At 37.2% G+C, this 15000-nt stretch overlaps 1 protein-coding gene across 2 annotated transcripts in view; it reads right to left on the reverse strand.

Moving 5' to 3' along the window:
• Rbcn-3A (rabconnectin-3 alpha) overlaps nt 1-15000 on the reverse strand; it is a gene marked incomplete in the record, with an annotated part of 63832 nt that overhangs the window by 46291 nt on the left and 2541 nt on the right. For both annotated transcript variants that reach the window (XM_070131379.1, XM_070131378.1), the window contains 17 exon segments: nt 1-236; nt 1406-1567; nt 1732-1850; nt 2225-2390; nt 3541-3742; nt 3895-4055; nt 4274-4450; nt 4630-4804; nt 4996-5567; nt 5950-6119; nt 6372-6526; nt 6719-6904; nt 7052-7196; nt 7320-7508; nt 7807-7963; nt 13283-13480; nt 13695-13816. The exon segment at nt 1-236 is cut by the window's left edge and continues 14 nt beyond it. In XM_070131379.1, the coding sequence (XP_069987480.1) occupies nt 1-236; nt 1406-1567; nt 1732-1850; nt 2225-2390; nt 3541-3742; nt 3895-4055; nt 4274-4450; nt 4630-4804; nt 4996-5567; nt 5950-6119; nt 6372-6526; nt 6719-6904; nt 7052-7196; nt 7320-7508; nt 7807-7963; nt 13283-13480; nt 13695-13781 (3257 nt within the window).

Genomic DNA, 15000 nt, shown 5'->3' on the forward strand with positions numbered 1-15000 from the left:
GCACTCTTCCCATCTTTACTGACCATACGCCATTCCTCCCATTGTATCTGGGTAGCATCTCCTTCACCTGTCATCCGACACCTCCAGAACCTAACTGTGTTGTCTGTGCAGGCTGTCACTAGCACATAGGGAGCATAACAGGCTGGGTATATAGATGCTGAGCTCAGGTGTCCTGCCGCAGGGGATGCATGGATCACTTGCACTCCATGTGGCAAGGGAAGGGCATGGGAGTAGATCTGCATGGGGGAAAAAAAGAGATAAACTTTGGCAGAAATCTTTGTGTTAAAAGAAAAAAAGAAAAAAAGAAAAAGAAAAAGAAAAGGAATAAAAACCCTTTTTCATACAACTAAGGGGGCCTTCAGATTGACATCCAACTTCATTAATTATGAGTGGATATCTTTAGTTTCTTATAAGGTACTAACCTTTACTGATTGTTTACCTTGACGGAAGTCACTATACGACTCCAATTAACATAAATTTGCTTTATTATAAAAGCCAAATATGTAAGTATGTTTTCTAGTGCATTCTGAGTTCTGATTAGGCACTTGGTCCCACATCATAAAGGTAGGTCTACCATTGGCTTCGGGGCAAAGGTATAAGACTTTTTGTTTCCAAAATAGGGTCATGGGTAAACTACTCATTTCAAACCCAACTCTGTATTCTAAGATGGTCTGCTGAGTAGGCAAAATTGCTTGTAAGGTGTGGAGGGCAGTGGCAAGGAACAGTGTGGAGATGTGGGCGATCTCTCACGTACAAGTCTCTTGCGAGAGGTGGCTCTTATGCATTTCTCAGTTTAGTGTGGCATATGCTGCTCTCTTGCCAAAGTTATCTGCCACCCTTGTTGTAAAAACATGCAATCATTGATTAATGTGTAGGTATGCTAGGTGAGGAGGAGGAGGCATGGGTGGGGGGGTACATAAGCCTATATCTCCATTATTATTCATGCTTGTGTAAAGATACTTCATAAATGAATCAAACCCTACATAATTATTCAGGATTGTTTTTTTTTTCTTTTTTTTTGGAAAAAAAAAAAAAAAAATCTCCACTTGATGTCCCCTTTAAAATACATGGAGACTATCAAAAACCACAGTACTCAAAGACATCGCACATATGCACAATTTGATATACTATTCAATTTTACAAATCTATAGTACTATTACACAACTTAATCAAAATACTTTAATCAGTTTATCATGAACATAGTTTTACTCTTTAATGGATGAAGAATGAACAATGAAAAGAATGTGAAGTAGTATATATGTAAATGAAAAGATATGCAAAAAAAAATGCATCTAGATACGGAGGTGAAGGAAGAAGAAAAAGGAGAGGGTACTTGCAACTATATCAGAAGACATCAATAATAAATAATTCCATTCATTATTTACAGAACATTCATGGGTCTGACCTTAGTTGTAGAAATAACAATAGGGGAGGCATCAACATTGTTCTGCCCAGCCATGTTATCAGCCACAGGGGTGCTACGGCCGGAAGGAATATGGCCTTCGTCTTCCATCCTTTCTTGACCATGGCTCTCAGATGCAATCACCAATCGCCACATATGCATCACCTTTAAGATAAATCCATAAATAGCAACAAAAAATAGCCTGCTAGAATAATGCTCCATAATCTTGAATCTTTCTACAGAGATATACTCAACATAACTATATGAAAAATTAAGAACATTTACAAAAAGAAGAATAAAGGTTAAAAAGAAAAAACAAGTGGTCATACTGAGCCTGCAGCTGTCTTCTCCAACAGTGTTATGTAGAAAGGCTCTTCAAAGACAGCAGTAGAGTGCAGGTCCACAATAGGGGCATGAATTGGATCAAACATTGTGGTTGTATCTTTGCCTATGTGGAATATAACAAAAATAAAAATACATCAATAACCACTAATGAATAAGAAGCTGGATATTTATAAGACTATATAAGATATACAGTATCACATCACTTAAGCTACTTTGCATCATAACCGTCCTAAAACTAATGTACTAAATTCAATAGGATAAATGCACAAAAAAATTATAAATGAGAATAAATAACTTTGCAACACTAAAGTAATTGGCTCGTTTACATTAGACTTTCATCAGAATTGTATTGTTTTATTACAACTTTTAATAAAACATCAGTTACATTTCTTGCACTGCAAATCTATTAATGCCCACTTATATCTTCTCTTACTATTTCATTACATCATAAAATGGATCACAAATCAAGTCACTCACCACTTTCGGCTCCTAGTTCACCCCTTATGAGTCCCTCTTGGAACACATGGAGGAACTGTGTGTTCTGCCAGTCATTTGTTGCATCACCAATTGCGTCAAGTTCTATCACACATCCAGGTCTTGCCGTTGACTGCTCAGAGGTTATGTCAAATATATCTGCCAAATTCTGGAGGATACAAGGAAATTAAATATTCTTAAGACCCAAATAAACTAATACAAAATGATCATCTGAAAGCATTAAGATCGAAATTGAAGATATAACAAAGAAATTGGTAGTAATCTCCCCCCCTAACTGTTAAGATTTGAGATACAAGTCTTTGCATTGGCTCTTCTAAATTTAAGTTGTGCTGTGTAACTCAAAGTTTAGGTATTTAAATTTATACACAAAACTGTGCTGCAAACTAAAAAGTTCTCCTATCTTTTCAGTGCAGCAGCACAGGGAACTATATTTCATTACCCTTCAAAAGTCATAATGATCCTTTCCTTTAAGTATATGCATGATATTAGGAAGTCTAATTCCACTTAAAATAAATCAGTAGCCATTCCAGGTTTACAGAAGAGATGGAACAGCAGTTCATCATGCAATGTCTTCTTGGATATGCATCATTTACAGTTTTTGTATTAATCACAACAGCACTTTATGCATTGCATTACAGAATTTCTCTAATATACCACAGTTCTTGTGTCTGTATATAATTAGTACATTTGTGAAGTCATTCCATGTCCTTATATTTCTACATATTCTCAAACAAAGAGGTTTTGTATGATTTTTTTTTCTATATTTCACAACACTACAGTGGTTCTTCATCATAATTTGGATCATCCCCTTGCAAGAGAACTCCAAGACCTCCAATAAATCTGACTGATGTTTGAGAATTTCCTACATAAATATCTGATACAAATTTCAAGAGACATGAAACTTCACAGATATTTTTACATTCTTTTTGTTTGTCAGAGAGAGTGATAAAAGGAAACAGACAGACCAAATCAAAGGATCAGAGTATATGTAGCATGTGTACCAATATTATCCATAATTGAGATGCTATCCTGATTAACTTCAGACAGCACTGGCTTACTGATTGTAAATCACTCTTTTATATTCCATAAGCATAGAGATAACCAGTACTTTAACTACAGTCTAGTATTTCCTTTAATCAGATATCTACAAAATCCCTTGGGTGTCAAGTGAAAATTACAATACAAACTTCAGAGTAGAGACACTATGTAAAATTTTGGCATTCATAAATTTCTGTTTTCCATAACAAAAACATCATATTTTTCAAAAACACGCCCAAGACAGAAAACAAATAAATTACCACTTGTCCAACATGTTCTTGAAGGGAACTATCAGTAGAGAGGCTCAGGGTTGATTCCATCATGCGTTTCTTTCTTTTTGCTGTTGATATCTCTGCCAAAAGAGCCCTGCCATCAATCACTGCTTGGTAGACTCTCAGACATTCACCATCAGAAGCCACGAAACAGGCAGATGGAGAATTTGACACGCTTCCCAGTGTTGTGCTAAAAAACAAGAAACAACACTCAAATCCTTTGCCCTTACAATATTACTTTGAAGAATAAGTAACTATCTAAAAAAAGTTTTTTTGCAGGTCCACATTCAAATGAGATATTCAAAAAGAATGACTAATCTTAGTCTACACATTAAATCATACCTAGGTAACAAGGTTGGAATCCAAGCAGCATTGGAGAATGCAGAAACTTGCGGGGAATTGATACGAGCCAGTTCCATGACCCCTCCAGATTTACTTAAAGGTCCAACAGCATCAACACGCCACAAAATTAACTCGCTGCACCAGTCTTTAAATGTTGCATCCTGAAATAAGAGTCCCAGTTACTTGCTATCTAAGGCAGATATAAATATATCCTTAACAATTTATCTTCCATTTCTCTGTCTATTTAGAATGCAAAAATCAAAATGACATGTAATGAAAAGTACAAATGGTGCTAATAAGCTATCAGGAAAGAACATCAAAAACTATTTAGCAATGAAACACTTATTCTTCATTCACAACTCTGCCCAAAACTCTTCACCTGTATGCATATCAATGGAGCATCATCTGCACTAGCAAGTGGTGGGTTCCCAGGAGACACTTCCTTCTTGTTGTGATGTGATGTTGACAGGAGCAATGGAAGGACTGGGTGGCATTTAATATCATTCAACTGGAAGCGGTGTCCACAAACTCTTGTGAAGTGAGAAAGATTCAGCACCTGCACATGTACAAAGGTCGTGATAGTCAGTTCCTTTTTTCTCAGAGGCAGAGAGGTAATGATACTCAGTTCCTTTTTTCTCAAGAGGTAGAAACACTTGAGATCATATAATGAAATGCTTACTGGATATTTTAAAGTAACAATTGCCAGATAAATTAAATAATAAAAGTATACTCTACCTGAGTGAAGCGGGAATCTTCAGCCACAGTCAGATGCCACAGGTTGAGGGAGCCATTACTATGTTTGGTGGTCATGGAAATGATGGGTGATGGATTGCTGCTACCAAGCCCTCCTTCTCGTTCATCACTACTAGAGAGGGTCAGGTTGCTCTTGCTCTTGTTCTTTCCTCCCCGTCTGTTGATAAATATGCAGTTAAGTATAACTGCAATAATCAAAATATCAAATACATCTTTGACAGTCATAACAGGGCAGAAAACTGACAATGAAAACTCTTGGTTTTAGTCTAATTATTACTTGTAATGAAGAGTACAAACTTGCTTCTTTAGCTAACAAAAAAAGAAGATAGAAACTGGAATTAGACTTACAGTTCCTCTTCATGAGCTAGTTCCAGTTTCAAAAGCTGCTTGAGGAATGATGGCAATGTCCCATTATAAATGGCTAAGTTGGGTGACATTGTCATGGAATCTCCCAGTGGCAGAGCATTGGGTATCCTGGCACTGAATGACACTTGAGCTTGCCGGAAAGAGCCAGAATGATCATCTAGGAAATCCACAATCCACACCAAGAGAGATCCATCTACCGGGTGGATGGAGAAAAGGACATCAGAAGTCTGATGCCAATCCCGAAGCAGTGTCTCAATCCGTCGGTCAAGGGCATCTCCTAAAGCTGAAGTAGTTGCAGTGGTGACATCTGTTGCAATTGAAGTTGAGGAAGTGGCAGCACTCAGAGGCTGATGTGTGCGGATAGAGGTTGAGTGCTGGCTAATTGGTTCATCATCATCGATACTGCGGGTACGCACAGTCATGTGAGATGATGTTCGTGAACCGATACGAATTCCTGTTGTTGCACGAAGTCTTGGATCTTCAAGGTCACTCACTTCTGAATGACGGTCATGATCTAGAGATGCAGACTCTTTCTCCATTGCACGACGGCTAACCTAATATGGTAATAAAAACATTTAACAATAAATATATTCCTTTACACATCAGTTAATTTGCATTATTACCTACCATCTTTTTGAATACTGTGAAGCCACTTGGCATCACTGTATCTGTGGGCTCTATCCTACAGACTGATCTTGATAGCACACTATATATAGCCTTTCTGGAGTTGGCATTTTCCCATAACTTTACAACCTGAAGAGTCTCTTTCTAATATCTATCAATCCAGTAGTGGTAAATCTATTCCATATATTCAAAAGGTTAAGAATATTACATTAATGAAAATAATATCCCATGCATAAAATTCTCATCTCTTAGATATACAAAAATAAAAGTCAATTTCCATTGCCCCTGTAAATATCATGCATATAGAAATACCTCCAAAAGAATATTCTCTGCCTCTGAAGTGAAATGCATCTCCTTATTGTTGAGCCAATGAATAACAAAGCTCTGCTCTGACTCTCCATTTGTGCTGATGCCACTGATGCTGGGCACCAATGGAATATCAGTTTCTGCATTGATTGAAGCAGCTAGATGGAACTGGAAGCCTGTAGATGAGACATTTGTAGATCATAATAATCTTTACTGTTCTTATTTTTAAGATAAGCACAAGTAATGAAAGAAAATGATTATTTACTCAGAAAGTAATTTTCCACTAAATTAGTTTCTAAGATAAGAACTCTAATCAAACTCGTAAGTGAACTTTTGGGGCTGACGAATAAATACAGTCATTGGCCTTAAATCTAAATTCAATAGCACTCAATATGCCATTACCAAATGAGAGGAACATAAAAAAATACCTGGTGTAATGCCTGTGCCATGGATTCCATACATGTGGAAATCGTGAACAGAGTAGGAAGATGGAAGAGTAGGGAGTGGTTCTACTCCTATCCCACCAAGACTCCCCATTATGTTACCTCCAGTCTTCACGTGTCTCCTCATTTGGAAACAGGCTCTGAAGGCCAAAGTTATTTGTAGATAAAAAAATTCCATACCAATTTACATGAATAGATCTTTGTGTTTCTTTTTCTGTATGAAGTAAATTCCCAAACATTTGTCTATTTGAATAATTTTGTACTAAAATGAAGCTACTCTTGTATTCCAAAACAGGGCTGCTTGTCAAGCAAATATTTCTCTTAACCCTTACTTCATGTGCTTTAACCTCTGCATGAAACGGTGCTTGTGTCGATGCGTGCGAAAACGTGGATTCTGTGCAGCCACCGGATCTAAATGATGAAGGGAAACAAGTCCATCGTCTGGTAATACTGTCTCAACCCAAATGCGGCAGATGTTATCACGACAAGAGGTGACCAACATGTTGCTTACACTTCCCCTATGGATTAGAAATTACAGATTATACTAAGAAGGGTTTCAGATTAAGATATAAAACTCTTACTAACTAAAAAAAAAAAGACTTAAAAGTTCTTATACTTATAGCAGGATATAAATATACCTAATGCCTATACCCATGAAAACTTACTTGGGCATATATTTGCTGGTAGATCTCCATGTAAATCCCTTAACAGCACTTGGGTGTGGTAGATATATATAGCTAAAACTAACTGAGGATCGTGTCAGATCACTGGCAAATGTTGTTCCATCTTGTGGCCGAGCTGGTGCAAGAACTGTAAATGAAACGTTGAATCTTTATTTTATTGTAACTCTAAAACATTTAATTAAAGATAACCATGATATTAGTTTGCATGAGAAACAGGAAAAGAGCAACTTCCCACCACAATGCTACTTACTATGCTTGTTGTCATACCAAATCTTGACCAACCGATCATTAGCAGCAGCTGTAGCAAACAGAGTGCCATCCGAGGAGAAAGAAAGGAAGACGGTGGGCGCAGCAGTCACACACCTCCAGATGCATGACCAGGAAGGCTCTTCGTCATCTCCACCGTCACATTCTAGATCAAATGTAACTGGTCCTGAACCTAAAAGGATTTGTGAATATACCACCCCATTCATCTTGTTTTTGGCTTTGGCTTTTACATATCAACTGCTATTAATTCTTGAATAATAGATGAAAGATGTAAAATGAGATCCAACACAACACTGATGGATCACAAGGCTATACAATAACACATTTACATATGTTCTGTCTTCATTAGTTTATATAAAACTTGATACACATGGTATTAGATTCAAACATTCTGATTATATTCAATATACTGTTTCAATTGTGTAACCTGTTTTTTAAAAACTGATTTTAAATAATGGAACTGATTTTACCATCTTCACCACCACCAATTCTTGTTAAAGGGGCTGCCCACATCTGTAAAATATCTCCAGCTGTTAGGAGACGAGTTCCCTCCAAGTTCCATGACATGGTATTTATGTAGCTCTCGGCTTCGATGACTCCTGTTTGAATCCATCGATAATCCAGTCGCTAAATAAAGGAGAAGACTGATGTGAAAATTTTTCTGTTGTTGATATTTGTGTCTGTATAACACTATTAAATTAAATATGCTACCCCAATTTTTATAAGAGATATAGTATCAATATATGCATACATAAATGAACAAAAACACACATGCACACACACACACATACACACACACACATATATATTTACAAGTGTAAACACATTTATCTTTCTCTCTATACACCTATTTATGTAACAATAAATATATAGTCTCCACCAAGGCTTTGTACCTCCTAGTGTGGTGGTCATAACCCCTAGCAGGATCACAGTTCATAGAAAGAACATCCAATCAGGTAAAGGCAGCTATGCTAGAACTAAATTTTAACAAAGCCATTTTTACCTCAGCCCTGAACAAGGGCAGCCAAAGCATAGTCATACTCACACTCACGTGTGTGTGTGTGTGTGTGTGTGTGTGTGTGTGTGTGTGTGTGTGTGTGTGTGTGTGTGTGTGTGTGTGTGTGTGTGAGAGAGAGAGAGAGAGAGAGAGAGAGAAAGAGAGAGAGAGAGAGAGAGAGAGAGAGAGAGAGAGAGAGAGAGAGAGAGAGAGAGAGAGAGAGAGAGAGAGAGAGAGAGAGAGAGAGCGTGTGTGTGTGCATGTTCTTACCTAGTTGTTCTTACCTAGTTGTTTGGATACGGGAGAAGAGCTATTTAAATTATCATATAACTTTTTAAATTGATGTACAGTTTTGGCACACACTACTTGATTGGGGAGACTGTTCCACGATTCAATAATTCTGTTTGGGAAACTATATTTTTTGACATCTTTATCACCTCTTTTTACTTTCAACTTTTTGTTGTGTCCTCTCGATCTTCTTGTGTTCAAGATCAAAAAGTCATCCTTATCTATCTTCACTCTTCCTGTAATGCAGTTGAAAAGCATAATCATATCCCCCTTTTCCTTCTTTCTTCCAAGGTTATAAGTCCTAATTTTTGTAGTCTGTCTTCGTAACTCAGATCTCTTAGGGTAGGTGCCCATCTTGTCGCCGCTCTTTGGACTCTTTCCAGTTTGTCAATATCTTTTTTCAAGTGTGGACTCCATACCACTGCACCATACTCAAGAGCTGGTCTTATGATTGCTTTAATAATCTTCTTTACCATATCTTCGTCCACATACACGAATGCCCTCTTCATGTTGGCAATCAGTCCTAACATTTTGTGGACCTTTTCATTCATATGGTCATTTGGATTTAGGTTTCTATTTATGATTATCCCAAGATCTTTTTCCCTGTCAGCTGTGTCTAATACTGCATCCCCTAATTTGTATTGGAATAGTGGGCGATTTCTACTTTCTCCAAATCTGACTACGTGGCATTTATTGGTATTGAATTCCATTTTCCATGTACAACTCCACGTGAATAAGTTCTCCATGTCACTTTGGAGGCATTAGCATGAGACGTTGTCTGTTACCCTCTTTTGTATCTTTGCGTCATCTGCAAATATATTCAGATAACTACCTGGGCTTATGTTTGACTCTAAATCATTGACGAAAATAGTAAACATAATTGGCGCCAACACCGATCCTTGAGGCACTCCGCTGGTTACCCGTCGCCATGTAGAATGCTTTCCTCTAATTACTGTGCTCATTTGTCTTTCATGAAGAAAGTCTTTCATCCATGCGAGTAGGTTACCTTTCACTCCACCTAGGTGCTCTAGTTTCCATACTAGTCTTCTATGAGACACCTTATCAAAAGCCTTCTTAAAGTCTAAATACACACAATCCCCCCAGCCATCTCTTTCTTGTAATATTTCAGATACTCTATTATAAAAACAGAGGAGATTTGTTACACACGACCTTCCTTCTCTAAAACCAAATTGTTTATTTGATATCATTTCATATTTTTCAAGCATTTCAACCCATTGTTTTCTAATTATTCTTTCTAGCAGTTTGCATACTACACTAGTTAATGAAACTGGTCTATAATTTAGTGGGTTTTGTTTGTCGCCGCTCTTATATAAGGGTGTAACATTTGCGAATTTCCAACTTTTTGGTAGTTTACCTTGTCTTAGTGAATTTTGAAATATTAACAAAAAAGGAGTACACAGCTCTTCGACACATTCCCTAAGAACCCAGTTAGGAATTTCATCTGGTCCCTCTGCTTTGGTCTTGTCTAATCCTTTTAGCAGATCTTTTGTTTCGTTCTTTTTGAGGGTGATATTTTCGATGTTCTTTACGTCTGTACGGGTATTTGCCATATCAAAGCATGAATCCTGAACAAACACTGACTGAAATTTCTCATTTAGGATTTCACACATTTCTTCCTCCTTAGAATATATAATGTTATTGTCTTTGATAGTGCTAATTTGATCCCTACTTTTAGTTTTACTATTTATGTAGTTAAAGAAGAGTTTTGGTTGACTTGCGCATTTGTTTATCATGTCCTTTTCAAAGTCTAATTTCGCCTCTCTCATGGTTTGGGTATACTCATTTCTTCCTACTTTATATCTTTCATATGCTGCCTGAGATCTATGCCTTCTGAATCTTTTCCAAAGGAGATGCTTTTTTCCCCTCATTTTCTTGCATTTGTCGTTGAACCATTTTTGGCCATTTCTTTCTTCAGTTTTGAATTTGGGTAAGAATTTTTCCACTCCTTTTTTATAGATCTCACAAAATTTTGCATCATCCAGAAGTGTTTCCCAGTTTATGTTATCAAAGAAGTCTTTAAGGCTTCTATAATCACCTCTTTTGTAATTGTACTTTTCCTTTCTTTCTTTACTTACGATGAGTTTTTCCTGTAGCAGACAGTATTTTAGTTTAATCACTACATGGTCGCTTTTTCCTAAAGGAGGACAGTATTCGATATCCTTAATATCGTCGTTATGCTTTGTAAATATTAGGTAAAGCATAGACGGCCTATCTAGCCCTCTTATCCTGGTATGATCTGTTACATTCTGGAAAAGGCAATGCTCATTTATGACATCTAGTAATTTAGCATTCCAAGAATCTGATTGTGCTCTAGGATCGAGACTTTCCCAGTCGATTTTGCTATTAAAGTCCCCTGTAATAAGAATTTCTGTTGAATTGGTTTCCGATAGTTGTAGCACTTCTTCCAGGCTCTTTATTGTCTCTTGAATTAGTTTCTGGTAATTTTCTAGTGACCACGCCGATGTTTGAGGTGGCATGTATACCGTGGTTATTATTATGTTTACCACATTTGTTTCTACCTAAATTACCTTCATTTCCACTATGGGGTCCTGATTAATTTCTAACTCCTTTATAATAATTCCTTTCTTTGTTAATATTGCTACCCCCCCTCCATTTCCATCTGCCCTATCTTTTCTCCAAATATTATAGTCTTTAAGCCCTAATGTTACATCGCGTGTGGAGGGGTCCAGTTTGGTTTCAGTGATGCATATTACATCCGGTTTATCTATATCAATTATTGTCTCTAGTTCAAGCAACTTCGAAGATAGACCATCAATATTTGTGTAAACTATTCCTATATAATCTTTAGGTATTAAATTTGGTTGCAGGGTTAATGTTTATCTGCCTTTACATTTTGGTTCCGATAGTATATTTGCTTTGCTTGGAGACCTCTCACCCTCCAAATAAATAAGTTTTTTTCCTCTTCAGTCCTTTGTTCATTTTTGTTTTTTACTTCTTCCTATTTCTTTTGTAGCGTTACTCTGTCATCTTTGGTCATGTTTTCTCTTATCCAGATTTTTTTGTATTCCTCATGGGTGGCCAGAACTTTGGCTTTCTTTATTATATCAGTTACTATTTGCTTATTCAAGAATGTTACTTTTAGAGGCCGTTTCTTTCCCTTTTCGAATAATCCTAGCCTCCTGTGAGCTATGATATTCTGCTCGGCGAATTCGGGATTTATGACCTTGAGAATATCTACAATTAATTTCTTGTCTTCGTTGTATCGTTGAATTCCATCTTCTACAACTTTTTCTTTGTGTCCCAATATTACTATGTCCTTGTTTACGTCAGCCAAATTAGCAATATTTCTTGCATGTTGCCTAAGGTGGGATTTGAATTCATTCTTCTAAATTGTTGCTACAAGCTGTGTTTTAATTTCCTCCTTTGTGATCTTGATGTCCTGTTCTATCTTTTTTTCCATTTCATTCACGGTTTCCTTTACTTTTGATACATCTGCATATGTAGCTGTCATTTTCTTGGCTTCTTCCATTATTTGAGCTTGACTGTTTGACAAATTACTTTCAATCTGTTTGACAGTTTCTTGGACTTTGATGACCTCCTCAACTTTTTCCTGAAGATTTTTTGCTTCAGTTCCACTATCGCTGCCAATTTTGGTTTCAGCTTCTTCTAACTTCTCCTTTAGTTCTTTAATTTTCAGGTCAGATTTCTCCATATTTTCTCTCTGAATTGTTGTATTTCTACGCAGGTTTTCTACCAATTCCTTCAGATTCACATTCTCTTCACGTATTTTGAGGCATTCTGCTACCAGGTTGTCAACCTTGGCTTCAAGAGCCTCAATTCTGATTGCTGCTTCTGCTAACTTCATTTTCCTCGTCTGATCTCAGTTGTTCCTCATTAAACAAACAAAAAACAGAGATGTACTCACGTCAGTTGTCTCTAGGCGCGAAACGCTTACCATGCAGGATTTGCGGTCACTTCTCGCTTCCCTCTCCTCTCTCACGTCCCGGCTTACAAGCCACACTATCTTTTTCTACTTTTTCCACTTTCTCCTTCACTTTCTCAATCAAATTTTCCTTCCAACATGAACTATACACATTTACATACATCCATGGCCAGCAGACTAGACCACCCATTGCTCAAACCTCTCCGTATTTAACAACATGTAAGAGCTGTACTGCACTGATGCACTGCACTTCTCGCCTCGTGTGTGTGTGTGAGGGTATGTGTGTGTGTGTGGGTATGTGTGTATGTGTGGGTATGTGTGTGTGTGAGGGTATGTGTGTGTGGTGTGAGAGTATGTGTGTGTGGTGTGAGGGTATGTGTGTGTGTGAGGGTATGTGTGTGTGTGAGGGTATGTGTGTGTGTGAGGGTATGTGTGTGTGTGAGGGTATGTGTGTGTGTGAGGGTATGTGTGTGTGTGAGGGTATGTGTGAGTGTGAGAGTATGTGTGAGTGTGAGTGTGAGGGTATGTGTGAGTGTGAGTGTGAGGGTATGTGTGAGTGTGAGTGTGAGGGTATGTGTGAGTGTGAGTGTGAGGGTATGTGTGAGTGTGAGTGTGAGGGTATGTGTGAGTGTGAGTGTGAGTGTGAGTGTGAGTGCATATACTTTGTTTCAGTGGCCTTCTGCTAAAAAATAAATGATAAATAAATAAATATAAAAAAGAAAAAAGAAACACTTACATGTGTGTTGTTCTGATTAACGAGTGGAGTGGGTTCAAAAATGCACACTAGTTTCCCATAGGCTGCAGCAATTTTTCCTGTGTCAGTGGAGCAGTCGACACATGAGATCTGAACATTATCATGACATACCCCTGGTATCACTTGCACTCGCTCAAAATTACTGGCAAGAATGACAATGTTGCACCCAGCAGCATATGCCTGTAAACATATCAGAATTATATATATTTATAATAATATTCACATACCTATAATGACTTATAAGAGAACTAAAAAGATTTTTTTTATAGATATCACCACACCTATCTGTCTCTTCATATGTTTAAATAAAAAATTAGGAGGGAAAAATATTGATAAAAAAGCAGTAAGAAAGATAATTACAGCATTCAAAGATGAATAAATTGTTAAATCTTACTGTAAATGGGATTCCTTCCACACTCCCAACAGCAAAGCAGCGATCACCTGCATTGCAAGCACCGGTCAGGATTTGATGGCACTTCATCCTGACAGTTCTGTTGCAAATGCAAGAGCAAAACCCTGTAAAGAGTGCACTGTTTCAAAACACATTTAGAAATACTGTAATGGTATCAAAAATTTATTGCATACTGGCAAAATTCTTTTTGGTGTACTAACTTATAAAAACAGATTGATTCTGTGATCCTAACCCTGTGAAAGAAATAAGCTTTTAATCATGAAAGTATTAATTCGTAGAGAAAATTAAAATGATAGCATAAAAGACATACCATCAAGAACTCATGATAAATTGCAAAGTTAATCAAAGTTCTCCTTGACCTCACACCACATATTTGTACTATGCTCTTTGAATTTAGAGGCTTGTCATAGTACTAATTATACATAATGGAAATGAAAGTATTTGTATTAAAGTTCCCTATGTTTTACCATTGTATCTTTTATCATCCTATATTTTGCATAAATAAATCTCTCCATTAACCTGCAAGACCTGGGTGGCCTGCAGCATTTTGCTTCCTTGAATGGTGACTTTCTTGTTTGTGTGGCTTGTAGCCCCAGCCTAGACCTAAATACATGTACCTTATCAAGACTCCTTGCCTCCTCTCTCCAATCTTATTAGCCCCTTTCCTATAGACACATCTTTGATGTTTTACTATTTTCTGATGTCTATATTTATAATTTGTTATGCTGCATACGGATGATGATAAACTGTTATCATCAACTGTTATCTGTTGTTAAGCAAACTCTATATCATCTCCCCAGCTAGTTTCCACAATGCAATAACAGAAACAATAAGTAATATTATGTTAATTGCATTATCTTTTATATATTCATATCATTCAATATTCTGTAACACACTCTATACTGCTGGTATTGGGTGGTAGGAACTGGGACCTGCATGTGGACATTGTTTCCTCCCTGCAGACAGCCCTCTCTCAGACATGATTGATGGTTGGTAAATTTCACCTTCAAGCAAATGTGGAAATCCTGTAGGAGAGCATGGACAATCCCATTCCTAAAGCCTGCTGACCCAATCTCAATCCAGAAGCTTTGTGTACTCATGACAAGATTTCCTCATCACCTGACACAGCAAGGTGATTGTCAGGTGATGAGACATTCCCATCATCCACTCCTTGACAAAATGTCTTTCCATGATGAGTTGTCACTCACCCGTTGACTAAATCTTTTCATAAAAGGGTATCCACATCACCTGGATTCAACTTGTTGATATGCTGTCAACATCAATGACA

The sequence above is a fragment of the Penaeus vannamei genome, chromosome 16 (genome assembly GCF_042767895.1).
Source record: "Penaeus vannamei isolate JL-2024 chromosome 16, ASM4276789v1, whole genome shotgun sequence".
Classification (NCBI taxonomy): Eukaryota; Metazoa; Arthropoda; class Malacostraca; order Decapoda; family Penaeidae; genus Penaeus; species Penaeus vannamei.